Here is a 27,027-nt window from a genome sequence, read left to right as displayed (position 1 = left end):
AAAGATACATTTCCCCCTTCATCTACAATTTTTGTTATGCATGGGGTCAAGGCAGGATATATCCATATTCTACCAGATTCTGTATAGCGTGCCTAGAGATCCAAGCCAAAATCCAGGCAAATTCTATAATTACACGCGTAACTTAATTGGCTTAACAAGCTAACCAACATTGTTAACAGCACTTAACAAGTAATAATGAGCAGGCATTGGCACTAATTAGAACTTACGTGTGGAATTCGCTAAGCTTATTCTATAATGCAGTGCACCTAACTTCTACGCACACAGGGAAAAAGGGGTGTGGCTAAGGACGGGGAAATGGGCATTTCATAGGCGTTCCTAGATTTACGCGCATAATTATAGAATATGGCCCAGTGCACCTAAATCTATGAGCAGGGACTTACGCCCACTTTTCACTGGTGTAAATGGATGCGTGTAGTTTTAGGCGCTATGACATCGATTTAATCATATTCTATATACCACGTGTAAATTTTATAGAATACACTTAGGCAGAAATGTGTTCCACGTGGAACTTTTAGGTGCCATATAGAATGTGGCCCATTGTGGCTTCAAAGCTGTAACATTTAACTACAAATACTACTACTACAAATCATTTCTGTAGCGCTACCAGTCGTACGCAGTGCTTCACAATTGAACATGAAGAAAAGACAGTCCCTGCTCAAAAGCGCTTACAATCTAAATCAGGGCAGACAGACAGGACAAAAAAGGGATAAGGGTAGGACAGACAGAAGGACACATAGGGAAAAAGGGACTATTGAAGAGAGGAAGACAAGATAAGGTTACGAGCAGGTGACAAGTTAGGAATTAAAAGCAGCATCAAACAGATAGGCCTTTAGCCCGGATTTGAAGGCGGCCAGGGATGGAGCTTAATGTAATGGCTCAGGAAGTCTATTCCAGGCATAAGGTGCAGTGAGATAAAAGGAACGGAGTCTGGAGTTAGAAATGGAGGAGAAGGGTGCAATTAGGAGAGATTTGCCTAGTGAACGGAGTTCCTGGGAAGGAGCGTAGGGAGAGATGAGGGTGGAGAGGTAGTGAGGGGCAGCAGAGTGAATGCACTTATAGGTTAATAGGAGGAGCTTGAACTGTATACGGAAATGGATAGGGAGCCAGTGAAGTGACTTCAGAAGAGGGCTGATATGGGCATAGCGACTTTGGCACAATATTAGTCGTGCAGCAGAATTTTGAACAGATTGAAGAGGAGAGAGATGGCTAAGTGGGAGACCTGTGAGAAGCAAGTTGCAGTAGTCCAAGCGAGAGGTGATGAGAGTGTGGATGAGCCCCCGCCCCCCCCCCCCCCCAATAAAGTAGGAAGTAAAGTTCAGTTTTAACAGTTTTCTATGCTAGTGAAGCATGAGGCCCTAAGCTGTAGACTGTCTATTTTACATGTAAATCCAGCCTTTCCTGGAATAAAATTAGGCTTGTTTATATTGTTTTCTATCTGCGTCTATATATATATGTCTTCTTTTTTTTCTACTTGTTTGTAATGTGTACTAGTTTTGTTGTTTTTGTATTTTATGATCACTTTGTTGTAGTCCACACAGATGTCTGATAGGTGGATGAGAATTTCTTTTCTTTTTTTAAATAAAGATAAATAAAATTTAAGAAGGAACCAGATGTGTAATTTCCTCCAGAAAAGTCTGTAATCCTGCTCTAACCCTAGCTCCTCCTGAAGATGACTCCCCAACTCAAGAGCAACTGTAAAGGGCATACATTTTTTTTTAAATCCCTAGAACAAGATGGGTGCAGGTGGAAATTTGGAAGTCTTAAGTTTAAAGAGCCCTTTTAATAAACTGCAATAAGAACCAATACGTTCTTCCTGCTGGTTAAAAAGCACTTCTGCGGGGCACGCTCAGGCATCCTGCGGCAGGGGCGTAGCCAGACCAGTGGGAGGGGGTCCAGAGCCCGAGGTGAGGGGGCACATTTTAGCCCCCATGACGACGACGACCCCCCCTCACCATTGCCGACCTCCCCGCCGCCGCCCCCCCCACCACCACCAACTTTGATCCCCCCCATTCTCTTGACCCCCCTCCCGCCGCCAACCCTCCCCCGCCGTTGGCGTCGCCTACCTTTGCTGGCGAGGGACCCCAACCCCCGCCAGCCGAGGTCCTCTTCTTCCTTCGTTCTGTTTCTGAGTCTGACGTCCTGCACGTGGTACGTGCAGGACATCAGATTCACAGAAACAGAACGAAGCCTTGTGATCTGCAGGGCTTCATTATGTTTCTGTGAGTCTGATGTCCGTCAGACTCAGAAACAGAACGAAGGAAGAAGAGGACCTCGGCTGAGGGGGCTTGGGGTCCCCTGCCAGCAAAGGTAGCAGACGGCGACGGCGGGTTGGCGACAGGTTGGTGGTGGGAGGGGGGTCGAGAGGGTCGTCAGCAGGGGGGTCCAGGGCCAACTCTACAGGGGCCCAGGCCCCCGTGGCCCCACATAGCTATGCCTCTGGCCTGCGGTAGTTTTGGCATCTGCATACGCATCCCACACACAAAAAAATACTTTTTAATTTTTAGCGCTGGTGATGTGTTTGGGGGTGGAGATTAGGTGTGTTCTGCGTTAATGGGTTAGCGCAGATACATTGCCGCATGCCAAATGATTACCGTGGGAGCCCTTACCACCTTGAAAATAGGTGTCTGTAAGTGCTCCCTCAATAATGGCCACGCGCTCATAGGGAAATCAGTGCATGGCCATTAATTGAGAAAATGGGGAATGCAGCCATTTTACAGCTGCGCCAAAAGAGGCCTCAGCACACAGGTAAGACCCGTGCTAGTGATAGCACTGGCTTAGTAAAAGGATCCCTTAATGAGATACAAGAATGAAGTCCAGGTCAACAAATCTTGTTCAGCTTGGGCAGTCCAAGGACATGGATGTCATTAGTAGTAGTAAAGGAGTAGCCTAGCAATTAGAGCATTGAGCTAACAACCAGGGAAACCTGATTGAAATCCTGCTGCTCAGGGGCAGCCCGACCGCTAGGCCGCCTGAGGCGAGGGCCTCAGGCGGCACTCATCAGGAGTGGCCATCAGAGGGGTGGCATCTTCCCCTTCGCGGCATTATACCTGACGGTGACATTCCAAACCGGCAGCAAATCCCATATGCTGCCCTGCGCTCCCAGCACCCGCCTCTTCCCTTTACTGCGGCCATGTCTCTGATGTAATTTCCTGTTTCATCAGAGGCTCAGGCAGCCACAGTAAAGGGAAGAGGCGGGTGCCAGCGGCAGCAGGGCAACGTATGGGAATCGCTGCCGCTGCTGGGTTTAGAAAGTCACCGTGAGGTAAAACGCCACGAAGGGAGGGGGGGCGTCATCTTGGCCCGGGAGGGAGGCAGCATCTCGGCCCGGGGAGGGCGGCATCATACCTTGGGCTGGCCCTGCAGTGCTACGCTGCTGCTCCTAAGATATTGAGCAAGTCACTTAATCTTCCATTGCTTCAGGTACAAAGTTAGGGGCCCTTTTACAAAAGCTTAGCATACAATAACAGACTTTAGAGCATTCTATTTTATACTTATGGTGAATGTGTCATTTGCACTTAGTGTCACATGTTTGATTATCTCCCAGTTGGTGAGAAGTCGTATGTGTATACTGGGTGCAAAGAGCTCCTAGCACTCGGGGAACGGGTTCAATCTCTGGAACCTAGAATAGCAGACTTGAAGGAGCTGAGGCAGACACAGAGGTTTATAGAGGAGGTCTATAGGGACAAAGCAGAGAAGTCCCACCTCCACTCTAGTAACCTCTGTGCTGCCTTGGAGGAGAATAGATCTCCTGAAGGGAGAGCATCACTGTGGAGAGGAAGGAAGTGATCCTACAGACAGAACTTGCCCTCCAAGGGATGCAATATCTTCTAGCACCAAGGATATGTCTCCAGGGGCTTCTGCACTGGAGGGAAGGGGAACCCAAACTATAGCTACATGATGCAAGGTTCCACATTAAGAGTCACCACCCAGGAAAACGGATTTAGGTGTCATCGTTGATAGGTTGAAACCCTCTGCTCAGTGTGACGCAGTGGCTAAGAAAGCAAATACAATTTCAGGAATTATTGGGAAAGGAATAGAAAACAAAAATGAGAACGTTATAATGCCTTTGTATCACTCCGTGGTGCGAGCAAACCTTGAATACTGTGCAATTTGGGTCACCGCATCTCAAAAAAAGATATAGCAGAATTTGAAAAGGAACAGAGAAGGGTGATGAAAATGATAAAGGGGATGGGATGACTTCCCTATGAGGAAAGGCTAAACTGGGCTCTTAAGCTTGGAGAAGAGACAACTGAGGGGAAATGTGATAGAGAGATATAAAATACTGAATAGAATGGAACGGGTAGACATGAATCTCTTGTTTACTCTTTCCAAAAATACTAGGTCTAGGGGGCATACAAGAAAGCTACAAAGTAGTAAACTTAAGACAAATGGAGAAAATGTTTCTTTACTCAACATGTAATTAAACTCTGGAATTCATTGCCAGAGAATGTGGTAAAAGCAGTTAGCTTAGCGGGGTTTAAAAAAGGTTTAGATCACTTCCTAAAAGAAAAGTCCATAAGTCATTATTAAGATGGACTTGGGAAAATCCACTGCTTATTTCTGGGATATGCAGCATAAAATCTGTTTTACTGTTTTGGGATCTTGCCAGGTACTTGTGACCTGGATTGGCCACTGTTGGAAACAGGATACTGGGCTTGATGAACCTTTGGTCTGTCCCAGTATGGCAACACTTATGTTCTTATTTATTTATTTATTTATTTATTTATTTATTTATTTATGTTGCCGCATTTGTATCCCACATTTTCCCACCTATTTGCAGGTTCAATGTGGCTTACAATATAATGTCCATTAGCATGTGCTAACCTTTAGTAAAAGGGCTCCTTAGATTGTAAGCTATCCAGAGAAATACAAACTGTTCCTGAATATAATTCACCTGGAGCTACTACTTAAAAAGGTGTGAAGAAAACCCAAATAAATAGTATCTTTAAATTCAATTGTAGGTACAAGTAGCCAAAAGCGCAGTTTTCTATAGAGCAGAGAGTCAGGAGAGCAGAACGATACTTGACAGATTACATGGCTTGCACCTTTCCCTCTAAGCTGAGCAGGAGTCCTCCAACTGCATTGCTGCCAGTAGGGGGTGGTGATTCAATATTGTGTTTTCAATTGCTGGGGACAGACAGATTCCCTGGAGTCCTGCAGAGCTTGCCTGTCTCTCACTGTTGAACAGGAGATAGTAAAACAGCACCACTGCTGGCAGGACTATAGGTGGAGGGCTCCTGCTAAGCTTAGAGGGAGCAGTTAACCAATCTCATTTAATGCCTGCCAAAACACACGGTACATGTATTCAGGAAGAAAAATGAGCAGAGAGTTTGAGAATTTCTGTGTGTGAATAGATCGTGGCCTTTCTTCTCATTATTGCAGGCTGTCACAGCCAATGCGGAGCAAGCCCAAAATTCTTGGATGCTTCTCAGTGGCTTTGTTAACCAGGTTTCTCTTGCCATTTGCTTCTTTCAGATGTGGCTTTTAGTAATGGGGAAAAATGGAAGGAGCTTCGTAGATTCGCTCTGCAGACCATGAGGAACTTTGGAGTGGGGAAAAGGAGCATTGAAGAGAGGATCCAAGAGGAGAATCGGTTCCTCATAAAAGAGTTCAGAAAAACCAACAGTACGTATTTTTTTCATGCATTTAATTATGGCATTCATTTAATCTTGAAACCTAGGCTTACAGTATATATACTCCTATTTCTTCCAAGGCTTGAAGGAACTCTCAATCCACAATGGTTGATGATAGATGTTACAACGCCCCCTAATAGCCTTTCTGTGAAATTTCTAAAGATATTTCAAATCATTCAGAATATTATGGCACACGTGGTTATGGTCTAATGCCCTACCACTACTGGCCAATTACACTGGCTTCCAAAGGTTGAACAAAATCCCCCCACCCCACACCCCAATATTCAGCAATATGTAGCCTGCCAGAACAGCTGCTGACTGCTTAAATACCTCTTAACCGGCTATCCACTGATATTTAGTGAGGGATAACCAACTATCCCCCACTGAATATCCCCAGTTAGCGGCTTGCAGCTAGCCAGTTATATCGCATGATATAACCGGCTATCCACCAATTCTTAAAGCGAGTTTAGCAAGGTTGCAAAAGAGACCATAGTAGATCAGATGTACTTAAATAAAAATCAGACAAAAGATTTCAAATTAACACTGTCAACTACTGAGCAAGATGTAAATAGGAACAACAAACAAAGTATGCTATATGCGAATGCCAGAAGCCTAAGAAATAAAATGGGAGAATTAGAATACATTGCACTAAATGAAAAATTAGATATAATAAGCATCTCTGAGACCTGGTGGAAAGAGGATAACCAGTGGGACACTGTCATACCAGGGTTCAAATTATATCGTAGTGACAGGGTGGATCGAATTGGTGGAGGGTTAGCACTGTATGTTAAGGAACGCCTTGAATCAAATAGATTGAAAATTCTGCAGGAAACAAAACACTTCTTGGAATCCCTATGGATTGAAATTCCATGTGTAAAGGGGAAAAGGATAGTGATAGGAGTGTACTACCATCCACCTGGCCAGGATGAACAGACGGGTGTAGACATTTTATCAGAAATTAGGGAGGCTAACAAACTGGACACAACACGATAATAATGGGTGATTTCAAATTACCCCGACATTCACTGGGTAAATGTAACATCAGGGCATGACAGGGAGGTAAAATTCCTTGATGAAATCAAGGACTGCTTTATGCAGCTGGTACAGGAGCCAACAAGAGAAGGAAAAATTCTAGACCTAGTCCTTAGTAGAGCACATGATCTGGTGCGGGAGGTAATGGTGTTTGGGCCGCTTGATAGCAGTGATCATAATATGATTGGATTTGATATTGGCTTTGGAGTAAGTATACACAGGAAATCCAATATGTTAGCATTTAACTTTCAAAAAGGAGACTATGATAAAATGAGAAGAACGGTGGAAAAAAAATTAGAGAAGCAGCTGCGAAGATCAAAAATTTACATCAGGCTTGGATGCTGTTCAAAAATACCATCCTGGAAGCCCAGGCCAAATATATTCCATGTATTAAAAAAGAAGGAAGGAAGACCAAACGACAGCCAGCATGGTTAAAACGTGAGGTGAAGGAAGCTATTAGAGCTAAAAGAAAATCCTTCAGAAAATGGAAGAAGGAACCGACTGAAAATAATAAGAAACAGCATATGGAATGTCAAGTCAAATGCAACGCGCTGACAAGGAAAGCAAAGAGGGACTTTGAAAAAAAGATTGCATTTGAGGCAAAAACACGTAGTAAAATTACTAGATTACCAAGGGGTAAAAGGGGCAATCAGGGAAGACAAAGCCAAGAAGAGAGATTAAATGGATTTTTTACTTCGGTCTTCACCGAGGAAGATTTAGGACAGATACCGGAATTCGTTGCCGGAGAACGTGGTGAAGGCGGTTAGCTTAGCAGAGTTTAAAAAGGGGTTAGACGGTTTCCTAAAGGACAAGTCCATAAACCACTACTAAATGGACTTGGGAAAAATCCACAATTCCAGGAATAACATGTATAGAATTTTTGTACGTTTGGGAAGCTTGCCAGGTGCCCTTGGCCTGGATTGGCCACTGTCATGGACAGGATGCTGGGCTCGATGGACCCTTGGTCTTTTCCCAGTGTAGCACTACTTATGTACTTATTTACTGTCCCCATTGAAAAAAGCCTTTTTTCCCAGACACGGTAAAAAATGGCCCAGCACATGCCAGAAACACAGGCCCACTTTTTACCGCAGGTAAGTAAAAGGACCTCTAAGCTTCTAACTGTCTAAGGGGCACTTTTACTAAGCTACAGTAAAAGGTAGACTTAGTGCACCCTTACGCTGGGTTTTCCCTGCGCACTAAGGCCATTTTTGCCATAGCCATTAGTGCTACCCATTTTATAAGCATTAAGGGCAGATTCTATATATATATGGCGCCAGAAAACTCTGCACAGAATACATTTCCACCTAAGCGTATTCTGTAAGTGGTGCATGTTCAGTTTCATTAAAATGAGCATGCCAGCGAACGCCAGTAGCTTCGGAACTTTGTTCAACAAGATATAGATACATTTTTTACACCAGAATTCTCATAACGATTGTTGTCAAACTACGCACACAGCCTTTTTAAAGGTAGAGTGTTATTGAATATAAGTTTATTGAATATCCTACAAGAACTTATAGTGCCAGAGAAAACATACATGGTGTAACAGACTCCTGACGCAGGCCGGTTGGGCCGAAACACAGCTGTGTCGAGTCATATCACCTAAATAAATTCATTTTTTTTCATTTTACTTGTGTCGTCTTTTTCTGATTTTTGATTTTGATTATATTCACATTTTTTAGTTTTTTTCTTTTCTTGTGCATATTTTTGCAATTCTCATTTTTCAATTCTTTATTTCCCTGTTCTACCTTTTGTTGTTGTTTCTTCCTTTTTTCATCTTATTGTTATTTTGCGTCATCTTCGCTGTTTTTTGATCATTTTTAAAAATGGCCACATAAGCACTTACCGCTACCCATTTTATAAGCATTAAGGGCAGATTCTATATATATATGGCGCCAGAAAACTCTGCACAGAATACATTTCCACCTAAGCGTGTTCTGTAAGTGGTGCATGTTCAGTTTCATTAAAATGAGCATGCACAGCGCAACTGAGAAGAGCAGGGCAGGAAATGCGAGACCATTGCAGGACAAACACTTCAGCTGGTGGGGGTTGGGGATCCCTGCCAGCCAAGGTATAATGATGCGGCAGCGGGGGGAGTACGGCAAGGAGGCGAGCCAAAATGTGCCCCACGCAAACACACACTTTGGGCTCTGGCCCCCTCCCCCTTCAAGCTCTGGCTATGCCACTGGTTCAGGAAGTACCGTATTTTTCGGACTATAAGACGCACCGGACCATAAGATGCACCTAGGTTGTAGAGGAGGGAAATAGGAAAAAAAAAATTTGGACTATAAGACGCACCTTTTTTCACCTCTACAACCTGGGTGCTCTGGTGCATCTTGTCAGAATGTCTCCCGTTTCCAGGGTCCGTCCGTCCTTCTCCCTCCCTCCCGAGTTCCGGGATCCCCAGCCCGCCCTCCCTCCAAGATCGCCCGCCCTCTCTCCGAGATCCCCTTCCCGCCCGCCCGCCCTCCCGAGTTCCGAGATCCCCTTCCCTCAGTGGGCGGGACCAGAGCTGAGAAAAACAGAACAGGGAAGAGTGACGTGCCGAGGCTGCATGGTTTTCGCTTCTGCTGCTGCCCAGACTAGGTAAAATTACTTAGAACTCAGAGGGAGGAAGGGAAGGGGATCTTGGAGCTCGGGAGGACGGGCAGGAGGGAAGGGGATCTCGGAGGGAGGGCGGGCGATCTCGGAACTCGGAGGGAGGGCGGGCTGGGGATCCCGGAAGTCGAATTTCTCTACATTCGGACTATAAGACGCACCCCCCATTTTCCTCCCAAATTTTGGGGGAAAAAAGTGCGTCTTATAGTCCGAAAAATACAGTACTTGTTTTGATGTGAATAGACAACGTGTTGGACTAGGCTAGGAGTTAGCCCTAATCAGAGACTGGACTTTATTAAGTTTCGGTTCAAAGTGGCTTACAATTTACATTTTGGTGGAGTTACGATAGTGTTGTGCAATGTGGAGACGACATCTATAGTTTCTGTGGCTGTTCATAGAGTTTATGAAGAGATAGATTTGAAGTGGAAAAAGCAGTGGTAGCTTTTGTGTTCAATTGTAAAGTTTTGGTGATATTCATTCATATAGTTTTTGAAGAAGTAGATTTGAAAGGAAGGCGATGATATCTTTGTGATTAGCTGTAGAATTTTTGAAGAGGTAGGTTTTCATTTCTTTTCTGAATTGGAGGAGATTTGTGATGCTTCTTATGGTTTTTGGTATCAAGTTCCACCATTTGGAACCCAGGTAGCTAAATCCTGCTGTGTAGATAGATTTGTAGATTGTGTTTTTGCAGTTAGGTAGATGTAGGAGTAGGTAGTTTCTGTTTTCTGGGCTGGCATTTCTTGAGGATAGTTCAATCATGTTAAGCATTTATTTGGATGCCATTTCGAATAGTTTCTTGAATATTAGAGTGCGCGCTTTGAAAGATATTCTTGTCTTGACTGGTAGCCAATATAGTGTTTCAAGTAGTGGGGTTGCTCATTCATATTTCAATTTCTTGAAAATTAGTCTTGCTGTTGTGTTTTGTACTGTTTGCAGTGATATTAGTCTGTTTTCCTTGCACCCTATGTATGCTGAATTTCAGTAGTCTAGTTGCGATAGTATCGTTGATTGGACCAGTATCTGGAAAGATTGTCTAAGGAAATAGTCTCTTATTCTTCTCAGTTCTGTAGCATTTTGATATTACTGCTTGTTCAGCCCTCTAAGACTTGTAGCTTCTAAGTCTTATATCCTGACGTATAACCTCAGTACACCACACCTGAAGACTCTATCTCTCTGAAAGTCCTTTACCGGCTCTGGATAGCAGAGCCGGTAGTGGGAGGCGGGGCTGGAGGTTGGGAGGCGGGGATAGTGCGGGGCAGACTTATACGGTCTGTGCCAGAGCCAGTGGTGGGAGGCGGGGATAGTGCTGGGCAGACTTATACGGTCTATGCCAGAGCCGGGGGTTGGGAGGCGGGGCTAGTGCTGAGCAGACTTATACGGTCTGTGCCCTGAAGAGCACAGGTACAAATCAAAGTAGGGTATACACAAAAGTAGCACACATGAGTTGTCTTGTTGGGCAGACTGGATGGACCGTGCAGGTCTTTTTCTGCCGTCATCTACTATGTTACTATGTTACTATGTTACTATTTGAATAACACAATGTTTACTCACAGTCAACTGTAGATCAGAGGTTCTGCCCCAATGGCAAAGAGTCTCCTTGATTCTGAAAACAACATTATCTCAGAGCTGGTTGAATGGGGTACAATATCTTTTTTTTAGTAAGATATATTCAAGGTAAAAACTAAGTACTCTAACAGAGGGTAACGCAGGAAAGGGTTCTATACTGTCTAACAAATGGAGCCTACCTCAGACTAAAGGGATCAGAAAAAGGGCACACTCTGACCCAGTGAGCAGGGGGAAAACCACCAATGGGAACAGAACCTGCCAACTAGCAACAGCATAACCAATCATATAACAGTTCTATACAGACAGGCTAGTGAACAGGGTTGCCAGGTGGAAAATTTTTTTCCAGCCCGATCGAGCCCAAAAAACAGCCCAAAACCCGCCCAAACACAAACCCCGCCCCTGACACCCCCACCCCCGCGTCATCACGCCCGCCCCCGCCGTCATCAACCCCGCCCCCGCCGTCACTGGCCCCGCCTTCCACGTCACCGGCCACGCCTCCCCGTCATCGGCCCCGCCTCCCACGTCATCGGCCCCGCCTCCCCGTCATCGGCCCCGCCTCCCACGTCATCGGCCCCGCCTCCCCGTCATCGGCCCCGCCTCCTACGTCATCGGCCCCGCCTCCCACGTCACTAACCCCGCCCAAAACGTCATTAACCCCACCCAAAAACGTCACTAACCCCGCCCCCCCGCGGCCGAAAAAACCGCACTGAAGGCCAAAAACAGCCCAAAAAACCGCAACCCGCCGCGGGCAAAAATTTCCAGCGGCGGGTCGCGGAAAACCGCCCAATTGGGCGGTAAAACCGCCCACCTGGCAACACTGCTAGTGAAGTCACGTTGCCTGATAACCCCCCACAATGCAACGCTCATGTGACTCTGCAGTGAGAATGACAGAAAAAGTGTCACACCCACCCCAGAGCCACATTACAATCAGGGAAAGGCTGTCAGAGGACAGAACACTGCTGATATTTGATTGTCCAGTGTTAGGTGTGTATCGAGAATGATTCCTAGTATTTTAAGTTGTGTTTCGATGTGATATGTTTGTTGGTTGATTGTGAATTTTTGGTAGAATGTGGGATTGTGTAAACTGGATAGTACTAGGAATTTGGTTTTGTCTCTGTTCAGTTTGAGTTTGAAAGTTGTTGCCCATTCTTCCATGAGATCCAATCCTTTTTTTATTTTGTCCTGTTTGTGATATTGTTTTGGAAAGGTATGAAGATGGTGATGTCATATGCATATATAAATGGGTAGAAACCCATTAATTCCAGTTTTTTTTTCCGAGTGGCACCATCATTATATTGAAAAGTATTGGTGATATTTGCGATCCCTGTCGTACCCCGCACTCAGAGATCCACGAGGCTGATGTATGGTTGGACATCTTTACAATGTAGGATCTAGTCTTTAGGAAGTCATTGAATCATGTTGCCACAGCACTGCTGATTCCTATGTTGTCAAGCAGTGTCATTAGTGTGGTGTGGTCTACTAGGTCGAACATACTTGACATGTGGAATTGTAGTAGTAGTAATACGTTTTGTCCTTGGCATATTATGCTTCTGAATTTTGTTTTCAGGGTGGTAATGACCATTTCAGTGGTGTTGTGATCTGAAACCTGATTGGGATTTATGAAGAATTGAGAATTTTGTCAAGTCTGTTAGTTGCTGTGTTACTAGAGCTTCCATCGTTTTGGTCAGTAGTGGTACAATATTCCCTAGTCCCTATTTCATTTATTTATTCATGTGTTTATATAGTCCCTATTTCATTTATTTATTCATGTGTTTATATAGATTTTACTGTACAGGTGTTTCATGCAACATTAGCATTCTATGGGAATATTGTACATGCAAATATGTATTTATGTAAAAATCTTTTCAGTTTTCATTATAAGCTTACTGCTCGTAACTATACACATTATAGCATATCCTTCCAATATACTATTTCATTCATACGCTCTGTATGTTTAGTCCCTATTCTATTCATTATTTATATGTATTCTATTATACGCATTGTTCTTGCAATATTAGCACCTTATGAGAGCATTGTATATGTGAACACATTTTTTTACGTTTAGCAAAGGATGTTATTCCCACATTTTATCTTTTCATTTTATTTGTTTTTTTACTATATGTTATTGCTTACTGTGATTTTTTTATCATATATGTTTTATATTTTTTTATTTAATTTTTCTTTATTTGCATATGTATGTTTTATAGACTCCTGATGCAGGCCTGACGGCCGAAACATAACAGTTGTGTCGAGTCTTTTCATCAATAAACAAACTTTTTAAGAGTCTTGTCTCCAGGATTTGTATTTCCGTGGTCAAACATCCCACTCTCACTTATACAAGATTACCTGAGTACAGCTTGAGTACAACGCAAATTTTTTCAGTTGTTTGGGCTTCGTTTGCTGCATTTGACTTCTTACAATAGGTGGGCCGCATGCAGCCTGTGGGGAAGTTCTGTGCGGCCTATGTCATAGTATCTAATGCACATTCTAAACACCTGATTAATTACATAATGTAAATTTAGCTTCTAAATAATTGTAATAGGAAAAATAGGGAGGTCAAATATTCTAGTACAGCCCATCAATGAATACGCAGGTGTCGTAGCAGCTAATCATTAGCCGTAAGTTTGACATATCTGTCCTGCAGCATTCTTGGTTAAGTATTGAGGATTTTCCTACATTAATTCACGCTTTTATTATGTCAATTATGTTGTATGCTAGGCTCCAAAACTGTCAATTGGAGAGGCTGCAGCTTGTCCAAAAAATGTTGTTTTGGGGTAATAAGGCTTCTGATTATGTCTGTCTGTTGCTTATAGCCCTCCACTGGCTTCCAGTGAAAATTAGAATTCCAGTCATGGTGTCTAATTTTGAAAACTCTGTTTCACAGAGGCACTAGATATATTGTGAAACTATTGTTTTCCTTCCTGGACGATTTTTTGTTCTCTTCTTCACTTTCTTTGTTGTGTCTTCTGACGTTAGATTACAGTATACAAGGGCTTTAGTCCCTATCTTTGGAATCGTGCTCCTTTAGATTTTTCGATTGGAACAAAATTTTCTTACTTTTAGGGAAAAAAAACTGAAGACATGGTTTTGTGAACAAGCTATTCCCATTCAAGTCTAGTGACTTGAAATTTAGTTGTATAGATTTTTTAATTAATGTTTTGATTCTGTTTTGTAATAGCAGATGCTTTACCTATATTTTTTTATGATATAATATATTGTAATTTAATCTTTTATCCTGTTGTTAATCTTTCATTTGTAAGCCTCCTCAAAACAGTACAAGCAGGTGGGAAATCAAATGCTGCTAAATAAGGGGTCCTTTTACTAAGCAGCATAAGTGCCTAAGCGTGCCCAACAGGCGCCAATTCTAAGTTACCGCCCGGCTACCGCGTGGCCTGGGCGGTAAGTTCATTTTTGATGCGTGTCCCCTACGCACGCCAGAAAATATTTATTTGATATGCATAGACCATTACCACCCAGTTAACACGTGAGATCTTACTGCTAAGTCAATGGGTGGTGGTAAGGTCTCAGACCCAAAATGGGCGCGTGTCAATTTTCATTTTGCCGCATGTCCGTTTTAGGTCAAAATTTTTAAAATGCATTTTTACAGGTGTGCTGAAAAATGGATCTGCGCGCGTCTAAAACACGCACCTACACTACCACTGGCCATTTTTCAGTACACCTTAGTAAAAGGACCGCTAAATAATTATCCTGGTATGCCAGTTGCAAAAAGGACTTTAGAAAACTGACTTGCTATCTCTTCAACAAGGCATGCCACAAAGATAATCCAATGTGAATATACACAACTCCTCCACATATATTCAGAATTGTTTTATAGTATCTACTTGTTATACTACTATCATGTTTTTCTTTTTCATTATCATGTTACCCAAGATCCTTCTGTAACACTAAATGTCTATTTTCTAATATATTTCCACCACTCGTGATGTATTGTAAGCCACATTGAGTCTGCAAAGAGGTGGGGAAATGTGGGATACAAATGCAATAAATAAATAAATATCAAGTTCTGCAATGGACAAATGAGTGCTCCTCTCAGCTTCAGGTTTCATCAAATTAGAGCTACTGCAGCAACAATGGCTCCCTTAAAGTCTGCCTCACCGAATACCATCTGCAAAGCAGCTACGTGGTTCTGCCTTCATGCTTTTACTGCACCTTATTGTTTAGACTAAGCCTCAGCAAGGAACAGTGCCTTTGGTCAAGCAATGTTGGTCCATATGTTTCTATGAGCTAACATCTCTTGCATGTGGGCTGCTCAAAGGAAACTTTTGAAGGTCATTCACTAATGTGCCTGACCCAGTCCTGCTTGTCAACAAAAAAAGCAATATTGCAGATCTGTAAAAGATCAGTTGATAAGGCACATTGCCTTCTATCTCCCCAAGAGTTGCTTGCATTGAGCTTTGAAACCAGTTGGGGAGCTACGGAGACTACTGCATGCAGGGAGGGCCACACATTTTCAGAGCTTTACATTGAGTTCTGAACTGTAGGAGAGAAGTTCCATCTTGATGCTATCAGATGGCAGCGCTAACTTATGTGACTTATCGAGGCTGATGTCTACGGAAAACATCTGTTATAGGTGAACAACATTGCTTTCCCTGTATACTGTAACATATGTTGACAATTGGTTTTACTGGATGAATGGCATGAAACCCAAACTGAAATTGCCAATATTATATATATTAAAAAAATAACCATTTTCTTATAGAGTCACACTTTGAGCCCACACATGTCATTTGCCAATCAGTCTCCAATGTCATCTGCTCTGTCTTCTTTGGGAGTTGCTTTGATTATGAAGTGAGAGCAGATGGCATGGATGAGCAGACTGGATAGGCCATATGATCTTTATCTTCCTACATTTTTTTATGTTTCTATACAACAAAAATAATCATCTTCACTGTACTTTCTTATAGAGTCACCCTTTGAGCCCACACATATCATTTGCCGATCAGTCTCCAATGTGATCTGCTCTGTCCTCTTTGGGAGCCGCTTCGACTATGAAGATAAAGTCTTTCAAACCATCGCCCGCTCAATTGATGATAACTTTAAGTTAATAAGCTCTTCCTGGGGAACGGTCAGTCTTTGCGAACTTCTTTCCTAGTAAACTTCAGATATGTAACCGTGATGTCAAGGAAATATTCCGATCCTTTAGGGTTCTTTAAACAAGTGGTCAAGCAGCTGATATAGTGGACATTGGGTGGCATATCACTGACAGTGGGAGACAGCCAGTCCTCTCTGTGGCAGCCTATAACTCTTTTGTCAAACTATAGACTAACTTCAGAGTTCATATTTGCAGGGAAATTCTATAAATAGCGTGCAAATTTCCATGTACAAATTGTGTGCTATTCTGAGATGTACGCACAACTAAATGGGTTAACGAGCCAATTAGAGCTAATAATTGGGTGCTAACAATTATTGATGCTAATTGGCAACAACTTGGATTTGCGTATATTCTATAAAGATACGCATGCAAATGTTTTAGTGTGCAACTGAACAGGGGCATGGCCATGGGAGGGGCATTGGTGGGTAAGCTGCGTTCACTAAAGATGTGCGCACTATTATAAAATTGGGATCCGCATCTAATTTAGGTGCATGGATTTATAGCTGGGTTCAGTTGATGTAAATCCTCTCTCATAAAAGTTGGGTGTGGATCCCAATGCTAAGTGCTGGTCTATGGACGGTGCCAACTCAGAGCTCCATTTATAGAACTGCGCTCGGCGTGCATGTTTTGTGTGGGGGGGTGCCATTTACTGAATTTAGTCCTTGATGTGGGTCTCAACTAAGCAGACTATTTACAGTAAAATTTATGTACAGGCTCTATTGTACAGGAATAAGTCCAAAGTATACATCTAGAAAGTGTCAAAAAAAGTAAAATCAGTCTGGATTTGGATTTAGTGCCCACATTTTCAGTAGTAGTTCAAAGTGAGTTTACATTCAAGTACAGTAGGTATATTTTTCTGTCCCCAAACAGTCTACAATCTATGTTGTGAAATTCTAGAGATTTTCAGGTTTGGATGAGTCCCTTCTCCATCCCCATGAGCTAGTACTCCCATTTAGTAGATAAAATTCTTTACTTTGCTTCTGCTCCCCTTTAAAGGATTAATTTAAACTGTCAATTCATTCTCTACCTTGAGTGGGAATGTGAAGGGGCATAATCGAACGGGGCGCCCAAGTTGTCATGAGGGCGTCCTCGCAGGATGGCCCCATAAAGGGGCAGGGAAACCCGTATTATCGAAACAAGATGGGCGTCCATCTTTCGTTTCGATAATACGGTCGGGGACGCCCAAATCATGAAATTTAGGTCAACCTTAGAGATGGTTGCCCTTAGGTCGTTTTTGAGATGGTCGTCCCCAGTTTTCAGAGATAATAGGGACCGAGGACTTCACGAGTTGCTCCCAGGTGCATAGCTCCCTTACCTTCGGTGCTGAGCCCCCCAAACCCCCCCAAAACCCACTCCCCACAACTGTACACCACTACCATAGCCCTAACGGGTGAAAGGGGCACCTACATGTGGGTACAGTGGGTTTTGGGGGGGGTTTGGAGGGCTCAACATTTACCACCACAAGTGTAACAGGTAGGGGGGGTGGGTCTGGGTTCACCTGCCTGAAGTGCACTGCACCCACTAAAATCTGCTCCAGGGACATGCATACTGCTGTGATGGAGCTGGGTATGACATTTGAGGCTGGCATAGCAGCTGGCAAAAAATGTTTTTAATTTTTTTTTGGGGGGGGGGTTTGGTGACCACTGGGGGAGTAAGGGGAGGTCATTCCTGATTCCCTCCGGTGGTCATCTGGTCAGTTTGGGCACCTTTTCGAGGCTTGGTCGTGAAAAAAAATGGACCAAGTAAAGTCGTCCAACTGCTCGTCAGGGACGCCTTTCTTTTTTCCATTATCGGCCGAGGACGCCCATTTCTAAATCACGCCTCAATCCCGCCTTCGGTACGGTGCCGACACTCCCCCATGAATTTTGGTTGTCCCCACGACGGACGCCCAAAATCGGCTTTCCATTATGCTGATTTGGGCGACCCTGAGATAAGGACGCTCATCTCCCAATTTGTGTCGGAAGATGGGGGTCCTTCTCTTTCGAAAATTCACCTGATAGCCTTTTACTCACATATCTAGAAGTTGGCTCAGGAAGGAACATCTCTAGAAGTAAAAGGAGGCCAGCTAGGAAACTAGAGGGTTGTTCGCCTGCTTTATACTTTCTACATTCTCTGGTTCTCTTATATTACTGCAGCTCCATACACGGATTCATGTTCCCTCAATATCTGGACCAGAACTCACTGTCCCATTCACTATACTAAGCACGCTCAGAATTTCTTTCTGTTATCACACTAGGATTTGAGTGTTGCAGAGGACTCGCTCATAGGGTCCCCTATAACTCTAAATAGGAGCTACAATCTTTTTTTACAGTTACAGTGCTTGTAGTCCATTATTACCAAATGTAGTTCTAAGTGGATAACAATAAGAGGAACTAGACTATACATCTAGAATCATACATCAATACAAATATATTACATTAGTTAATTTAGGGGCCCTTTTACTAAGCAGTGTAAGTGTCTACGCATGCCCAATGCGTGCCAAATGGAGTTACCACGCGGCTACGCACCCAAAAATATTTTTTATTTTCTGGCATGCGGTAGCTACGCGTGCCAAGTAGCATTTGACATGTGTAGGTCATTACCGCCCGGTTACTGCATGAGACTTTACTGCTAGGTCAATGGCTGGCGGTAAGGTCTCAGACCCAAAATGGACACATGGCAATTTTGATTTTGTCGCGTGTCTATTTTCGGCAAAAACTTAAAAAAGGGCTTTTTAACAGGTGCACTGAAAAATGGATTGGCGCATGCCCAAAACCCACGCCTACACTACCGCAAGCCATTTTTCAGCGCACTTTAGTAAAAAGACCCCTTACTGTATTGAAAACGTATTTCCTAGAAAGATTTTGAGCATCTTCTTAAAATAATCAAAACTAGAGCAAGCTTTAATACCATTCAGAAACTGTGACCTAAAGGTTGCTGCTTGGTACATGAAAACTGTCTGAAATATTTTCCAATAGCGCACACGCTTAGGGCTGGGAAAAGTTAACAGGTTAAAATGCCATACAAGGTGTAGTCTCCCATACAATAGTCTACATATTAGTGTCAACATATAGCCCGGAATAGCTCCATACAGTATCCTAAATATTAGGCTACTTAATTTGAAAATAATTCGGGCCTCCACTGGGAACTAATGAATCATTACATAGAATGGAGTAAAGTGCGAAGAAACTTTCAGGGAGAAAACCAAATAGATGGCAGTATTTTGAATGGTTTGCAAATGTTTTAAACGACTCTTAGCCACCCCTAAATAATACTATATTACAGTAATCCAATTTGCTCAATATTAAAGATTGGACTACTAATCTAAACTGCTCTCAATTCAGGTATTTTCTGATTCTTCTCAATTTCTGCATTATCCAAAAACAACTCTTTGTCAGATGATTTCCAGAATGGTCAACTTGCAATCAATGATAACACCCAAGATTTTAACTGATCTCACCAACGTATATATTATCTACTATAAGCATAGATTTATCATTGACTTCCAGGGCCGCTGAGAGAGAGGGCAGGATGGCAAAATTTCCTGGGCCCAGCCTCCAAGGGGGGCCTGGCACTGGGCCCCAGGGTCTGTCTCTCTCCTGCTCCAATCAGGAACCAGTAGCAGCACACTGAAGCAGGTGAGAGACAGACTGCAGTGCCGGACCCCACTTGGAGGCCCAGCACCGGAATCTGGTGGTAGCCTGAGAGTAAGTGAGAGGCAGCAGAGGTGGCTGCATTCTGGGTTGGGCCCACCAGCTGCATCCTGAGTGTGGGTGGGGGAGCCCAGTGCCTGTGTCCCGAGTGGGGGGGCCCAGAGGCGGCGGCCCTGCCCCAAGCCCAGCTCTGTCTCTTGGCGGCCCTATTGACCAACATCTTTACCAATCAGCAGAAATTTGGTATTCTCCTTGTTAAGCTGTAAAAGGTTCTTTCCCATCCAAGCATCAATAAAAGATATATACCTTGTTACATCTGGTAATAAGTCCACTAATTTAGATTTAACTGGGAACAATATCGTAATATTATCAGCAAATATAAGCCTGGTAACCAAGTTTTCAAGGGAATATATCCCAATGAGGATAATAACATGTTGAATAAAAGGGGTGACAGTGCGGATCTGCTGGGAGGAAAGGGTATTTTCATGCTAAAGACCAACTGTTGCTTTAACTCTCAAAGGATGAAATGAGATGTAGACTAAAGCCAGACTTGTTCTTCAGTTGTGATCTTCCATATAAATATATCACTTTTCCACTCTGTTCTTTCCAGTGGTACAATATCTACCCAGAAATCATGGACTATCTGCCAGGACCACATAAAAAGATAATGGTAAATCATGAAACTCTGAGACCCATTTTTCAGGATATAATCAAGACTCATCAGGAGACGTTGGATCCCGACAATCCTAGAGATTACATCGATGTTTTCCTCACCAAAATGGAAAAGGTAAGTTTTAGGGGACTATGATACTTACCATAAACTCTGCTGTTCAGAGATAGGGAAGGAATTTCCCAGTCATTTCCTCCTAAGTCTACATATTTATGATTTAAATGGAGTAAATAAAGGGAAATGGCACCAAGTGCCTTCTTTCAGAATTTACCATTGTCATTCTTTCAGCCCAATAGATGTTAGACAATGAAACAGACAGGAATTGTCAACTTCATATATAATTCTTTTTCTCTGGGTGAAAAATAACTCTCTGAAATTTTTACATAATGGGACCAAATTTGGCCTGGGTGGAAAATGGTGAAAATATACATTGAGTTCAAAAATGAGCCAGATCAGACTAGGAGTTCCAGAGAAATAAGTTCTCCCCAAAAATGGCTAAAAGCATTTCAATAATACACAAGGAAGTGGGAATAAAATAATATCAGTGCTTAAAAATCAACAGTACACAATGAACATAAATTCAGTACTCTAGACTCGACACGGCACTGTGTTTTGGCATATAACGTTCCTGCCACAGGAGTCTGACAATGAATTAATGGAATCAAAATGCACTGCTGGGTGAAAAAAGCAAAGAGGTATTTAAAAGACCGTGCATACATAAACTGATGCACCACGCAAACTCCAAAGGTATCAAAAAGCAAAAGACAAGTACTCCAAATGCATGAGATAAAGAGGGGCATTTTCGAAAGGGACGTCCAAATTGCGATTTGGATGTCCTTGCAAAACGGTGAAATCTAGGGGCGGGGAAACCCGTATTTTCGAAACAAAATGGACGTCCATCTTTCGTTTCGAAAATACCGTCAGGAACATCCAAAACCTTAAATTTTGCCGTTCCTAGATTTGGATGTCCCTAGACATGGTCGTTTCTGATTTTCGGCGCTTTTCGAAACCAAAGATGTCCATGCCAGAAACGACTAAATGCAAGCCATTTGGTCATGGGAGGAGCCACCATTTGTAGTGCACTGGTCCCCTTCACATGCCAGGACACCAACCGGGCACCCTAGGGGGCACTGCAGTGGACTTCATAAATTGCTCCCAGGTACATAGCTCCCTTACCTTGTGTGCTGAGCCCCCGAAAACCCACTACCCACAACTGTACATCACTACCGTAGCCACAGTGCAACCACAACTCGCAATTCTGGTCACTGCATCTCAAAAAAGATAAAGCAGAATTAGAAAAGATTCTGAGAAGGGTGACAAAAATGATAATGATGTTGGGATGACTTTCCCATGAGGAAAGGCTAAAGAGGCTATGACACTTCAGCTTGAAGAAGAGACAGATGAGGAGAGATGTGATAGAACTCCATAAAATGCTGACAGCCCCGTGCACAAAGCTTACCATGGTATCAATGTTTGCTTTAGACTAGTTGTAGCCAGTCTAAAATAAATGTTATCTATTGCGTAATGCACATAGGATTTTTCCATAGTTCTATCATGTGCCATTAGCAACCACCGAGAACCCTATGCAAATATATTACAATGAGCTCATTATTAATGAGCATTCCATAAGATGCACAACTGTAGAGCACCTAGCTTTAACAAGCTAGTTTTACAGCTGCTCTGGAGCTGTCGGAGAGGAGGGAAACCGGCAGCTGCAAAAGCTGCCTGTTTCTGCTACCTACCTCTCCCCTCCTGAACCCCCCCCCCCCCCAGCTCCCCACCACACCCCACCAAAAATTCCTGGTGGTCCAGTGGATTGCCTCCCAACCTCCCCCTTGACCCAACCCAGACCACCTACTACTACTATTTAGTATTTATATAGCGCTACAAAGCATACGCAGCGCTGCACAAACATAGAAGAAAGACAGTCCCTGCTCAAAGAGCTTACAATCTAAAGGACAATAATAATAAAGCAAGCAAATCAATTAATGTGTAGAGGAAAGAGGAGAGGAGGGTAGGTAGAAGCGAGAGGTATAAGTGGTTACAAGTCAAAAGCAATGTTGAAGAGGTGGGCTTTCAATCTAAATTTAAAGATGGTCAAGGATGTGGCAAGACGTAGGGGCTCAGGAAGTTTATTCCAGGCGTAGGGTACAGCGAGACAGAAGGAGCGAAGTCTGGAGTTGGCAGTAGTGGAGAAGGGAACAGATAAGAAGGATTTATCCATGGATCGGAGCGCACAGGAAGGGGAGTAGGGAAGGACGAATGTGGAGAGATACTGGGGAGCAGCAGAGTGAATACATTTATAGGTTAGTAGAAGAAGTTTAAACAGGATGCGAAAACGGATAGGGAGCCAGTGAAGCGACCTGAGGAGAGGGGTAGTATGAGTAAAGCGACCCTGGCGGAAGACGAGACGGGCAGCAGAGTTTTGAACCGACTGGAGAGAGGAGAGGTGACTAAGTGGGAGGCCAGCAAAAAGCAGATTGCAGTAGTCTAAATGAGAGGTGACAAGGGTGTGGATGAGGGTTCTGGTAGAGTGTTCAGAAAGAAAGGGGCGGATTTTACGGATGTTGTAAAGAAAGAAACGACAGGTCTTGGCAATCTGCTGGATATGAGTAGAGAAGGAGAGAGAGGAGTCAAAGATGACTCCAAGGTTACGAGTTGAAGAGACAGGGAGAATGAGAGAGCCATCAACAGAAATAGAAATCGAGGGGAGCTGGGAGGTTGGTTTGGGGGAGAAAAATGAGAAGCTCGGTTTTGGTCATGTTTAATTTCAGGTGGCTTTGAGACATCCAGAGAGCAATGTCAGACAAGCACGCTGAGACTTTGGTTTGGATGCAAGGTGAGATATCAGGGGTAGATAGGTAGATTTGGGAGTCATCAGCATAGAGATGACCCCCCCCCCCACCAAGGATCTCTTAAAACTTCCCTAGTGGTCCAGTGGACCCTGACACCCCCTACCCTACCCCCTCTCCTCCCAGACCCCCCCAAGCAAAGAACTCTGGTGGTCCAGTGGACCACCTCCCAGCCCCCACTCACTGTAACCATCCCTCCCTAGTGGTCTAGTGATTCCATACACTCCTTTTTTGCTTCTAATAATCCTAAAAAGTTTTTACTATGTGTTTTAGCCCCCCCCCCCCGGCACCGCCCCCCCCCCCGGCACCATTGCCGACCCCCCGTCTCTGCCGACCCCCCTCCCGCCGCGAACCCTCCCCCGCCGCTGCCTACCTTCAGTTTTGCTGGCGGGGGACCCCAATCCCCGCCAGCTGACGTCCTCTCCGACTGTTCTGCTGCAGTAGGACTCAGAAAAGTCTTCTTCCTTCAACAGTTGCATGCTGACGTCCTGCACGTACAACGTGCAGGATGTCAGCATGCAACTGTTGAAGGAAGAAGACTTTTCTGAGTCTGACTGCAGGTTGGAGAGGACGTCGGCTGGCGGGGATTGGGGTCCCCCGCCAGAAAAACCGAAGGTAGGCGGCGGTGGGGGCGGGTTCGCCGGGAGGGGGGTCCCGACTGAAATCTACGGGGGCCCAGGCCCCCTCAGGCCCCACGTAGCTACGCCCTGTTTTCTTGATGCCACACTCAGAACTAGGCCTTCTAGTTTTCCCTATCCTACTTCTAGAGAGGTGAATATAGGAAGAAAGCCATGAACAAAGATCCCTGTGGGAAAGGGGGGAAATGGAAACAGTGAATAAGACTCCATGGGAGATGAAAATAAAAGTCTTCAGAGGTTCCATGGTAGGGGCCCACAAATGTATGTTTGTCTACAGCTCAATATATTATTAATCCAGCTTTCTTTTCATAACTGTCAGTGACATGTAATGGTATGATATATTATCACACTTGGTTTAGCATTCTTTCCAATCAACAGAATGTTTGCTTACTGCAGTGCCGTAGCGAGGGCTAATGGCACCCGGGGCGGGTCGCCGCTGCGCACCCCCCCCCCCCCCCCGGGTGCAGCACAGCGCAACCCCCCCCCCCTCTGCGGCGCACCCCCCCTCCGGAGCAACCCCCCCCCCCCCCCCCCCCGGAGCACAACTCTCCCGACCGCATTTTTACCTGCGGGAGGGCCGATCCGCCCCGAGTGCGCTGGTTCCCTGCTCTCTCTGCCCCGGAACAGGAAGTAACCTGTTCCATGGCAGAGGGAGCAGGGAACCAGCGGGGCCGGCACCCCCCGAGCGCATGCACCCGGGGCGGACCGCCCCTCCCGCCCCCCCCTTCCTACGCCACTGGCTTACTGCATCATTCAAGCTGCCCACCTGTATAAATTATATTAAAGTAGTCCAAACTGATGAAAAATATCGAGATCAAAAAGATGCAATTGACAACTCCGCTAACTCCAGACTCCGCCCCTTCTGCCTCGCATCACCTTATGCCTGGAACAGACTTCCCGAGCCCATACGCCATGCGCCCTCCCTGCCCATCTTCAAGTCCTTACTCAAAGCCCATCTCTTCTCCCTTGCCTTTGGCGCCTAACCACCTTCCCCATTCATGTTACCTACACTGACTACATAGTTTGTAACCTCTAGATTGTAAGCTACTTAGTGTATAACCTTTAGATTGTAAGCTACCTACACTAACTACATAGTTTGTAACCTTTAGATTGTAAGCTCTCCTGAGCAGGGACTGTCCTTCCCCATCTTCAAGTCCTTACTCAAAGCCCATCTCTTCTCCCTTGCCTTTGGCGCCTAACCACCTTCCCCATTCATGTTACCTACACTGACTACATAGTTTGTAACCTCTAGATTGTAAGCTACTTAGTGTATAACCTTTAGATTGTAAGCTACCTACACTAACTACATAGTTTGTAACCTTTAGATTGTAAGCTCTCCTGAGCAGGGACTGTCCTTCCCCATGTTAAACTTGTACAGCGCTGCGTAACCCTGGCAGCGCTATAGAAATGCTAAGTAGTAGTAGTAGTAGTAAAGAACAAAGAAACTAACCTTATATAGATGTGAAATCTGTGGCCCAAATGAAAATTTTGAATCAAGAAAAATACCTAGGTATTTGAAAGAGTCAGCTGGCATGATATTAGTTTGAATCAGGGAAATTGTACAAGAAGGTTGGGGAAGATAGCCAGTAATCCAACATGCAACAGTTTTTTTTTCCTTATTTAAGACTAATCTATGATCAATAACCACCCTGCCACAACATCAAGACACACCTGAAGAGAGCCTAAAGACGGTAGAAAGGATTTGTCAAACACGTTAACAAAATAACATCTGCATAGAAGTGTGTAGATACACCACGTGATTGGATAAGAATAGCTAACGGACTCAACAATGCATTATATACAAGCGGAGAAAGAATGGAGCCCTGTGACTCTCCACAGTGTAAGGATTGGGTATCAGAAGAGTTGTTAGCAGAAGTAACTTTAGAAGTTCTATTTGTTAAGAAAAATGAAAAACAACGCAATACAGCCCCTCAAATCCCTAGTGAGAAAGAAGCAAAGCAGGGTGAACCAAGTCAAAAACAGCTGATAAATCAAGTGACACTATAAGAACTATGATGTCTATCCAAATAAGAGTGAATTTTACTTAATGCAATGAGAACTGTCTCGGTAATGAAATGTGGTCTAAATCCTGATTGCCTTGGATGCAATGCTAACGTTTTGTCAATAAAAGACATTGTCTGAAGAAATACAGTCTTTTCTAATAACCTTAAACAGAAAACATAAATTTGATACTGGGCGGTAATGAGCACGTACTGCAGGATCAAGTGAGGATTTTTTCAGAATTGGACGTACAACAGCAGCTTTCCAAATGGTTGGGACTTGCCCAGCAGTTGGACTGTGATTTTCTATTCCATTCATATTGATCCAGTAAAATTAATAATTCAGAATGTCTATCAATATTTATCTTGTGGCACATTTCTCTTGCATAAGATCCCCAAACTAAGTGCTATAATCAATGCATTGCCTGTACAGATCTGTAAATAAACTTGCGCTGCACTTAAGATTGATTGATTTATTTATTTGTTACATTTGTATCCTACATTTTCCCACCTATTTGTAGGCTCAATGTGGCTTACATAGTACCGGACGGATGGTTACAGACTCCGGTGTGAACTAATACAGAGTGGACAGAACAATTAATTCGATTTAGAGAGGCTAGTCCCATGCAGGTTGCAAGAGTGGAATTATTTGGCGAGGGATTGAGAATTGTCCATGTCTTAGTTTAATTGTTGTGTTTCATTGTTCGGTGAATCAAGGGCGTCTTTTACTAACGTTTAGCGCACACCAAAGTAAAAAACCCTCCTAGTCTTTTCTTAACTTTCCATAAACATTGCAAGTACAGGTTTCCAGTACAGGTTGGTGCTGTTCCCCCAACATATATTAAATTCTTCCTGCATAAATAAAAATTTTTAACACTGCTGCATGGTGCAGCACACAGAAATGGTTGCAGACAGGCAGCATGGTGGCATAAGCTCCCACTGTTCTGCATGGATCTAAAGGCACCAATTAGAAAGGAGAAAAATGCTGATGCTGGGGCAGCTGGCAGCAACATTTTAGTGGAGCCCCCGTGTGCATCAACCTTTGTATGTCCCCAGTGTTGCTGCGCTGTTGTATGGGTCAGACCAATGGTCCATCTAGATTTAAAACAAATAGGAAGAAATATTGTTTCATTCAATGACTATTTAAGCTCTGGAACTCTTTGCCAGAGGATATAGTAACAGCGGTTAGCGTATCTGAGTTTAAAAAAAGGTTTGGACAAGTTCCTGGAGGAAAATAGTCTGCTATTGAGACAAATCTGGGAAGGCCATTGCTTG

At 43.9% G+C, this 27,027-nt stretch overlaps 1 protein-coding gene across 1 annotated transcript in view; it reads left to right on the top strand.

The window, feature by feature from the left end:
- The window catches only part of LOC115481126 (cytochrome P450 2F3-like), a 66,994-nt gene that overhangs the window by 21,460 nt on the left and 18,507 nt on the right, over positions 1-27,027 (top strand). The window contains exons 4-6 of the mRNA XM_030220157.1: positions 5,497-5,646; positions 15,773-15,933; positions 20,203-20,379. Coding sequence (XP_030076017.1) covers positions 5,497-5,646; positions 15,773-15,933; positions 20,203-20,379 — 488 coding nt within the window. The remainder of the gene's footprint in view (positions 1-5,496; positions 5,647-15,772; positions 15,934-20,202; positions 20,380-27,027) is intronic.

Source organism: Microcaecilia unicolor, chromosome 11 (assembly GCF_901765095.1).
Source record: "Microcaecilia unicolor chromosome 11, aMicUni1.1, whole genome shotgun sequence".
NCBI classification, from domain to species: Eukaryota; Metazoa; Chordata; class Amphibia; order Gymnophiona; family Siphonopidae; genus Microcaecilia; species Microcaecilia unicolor.
The sequence above is the reverse complement of the archived record's forward strand: the minus strand, read 5'-3'. Positions and strand labels throughout refer to the sequence as shown.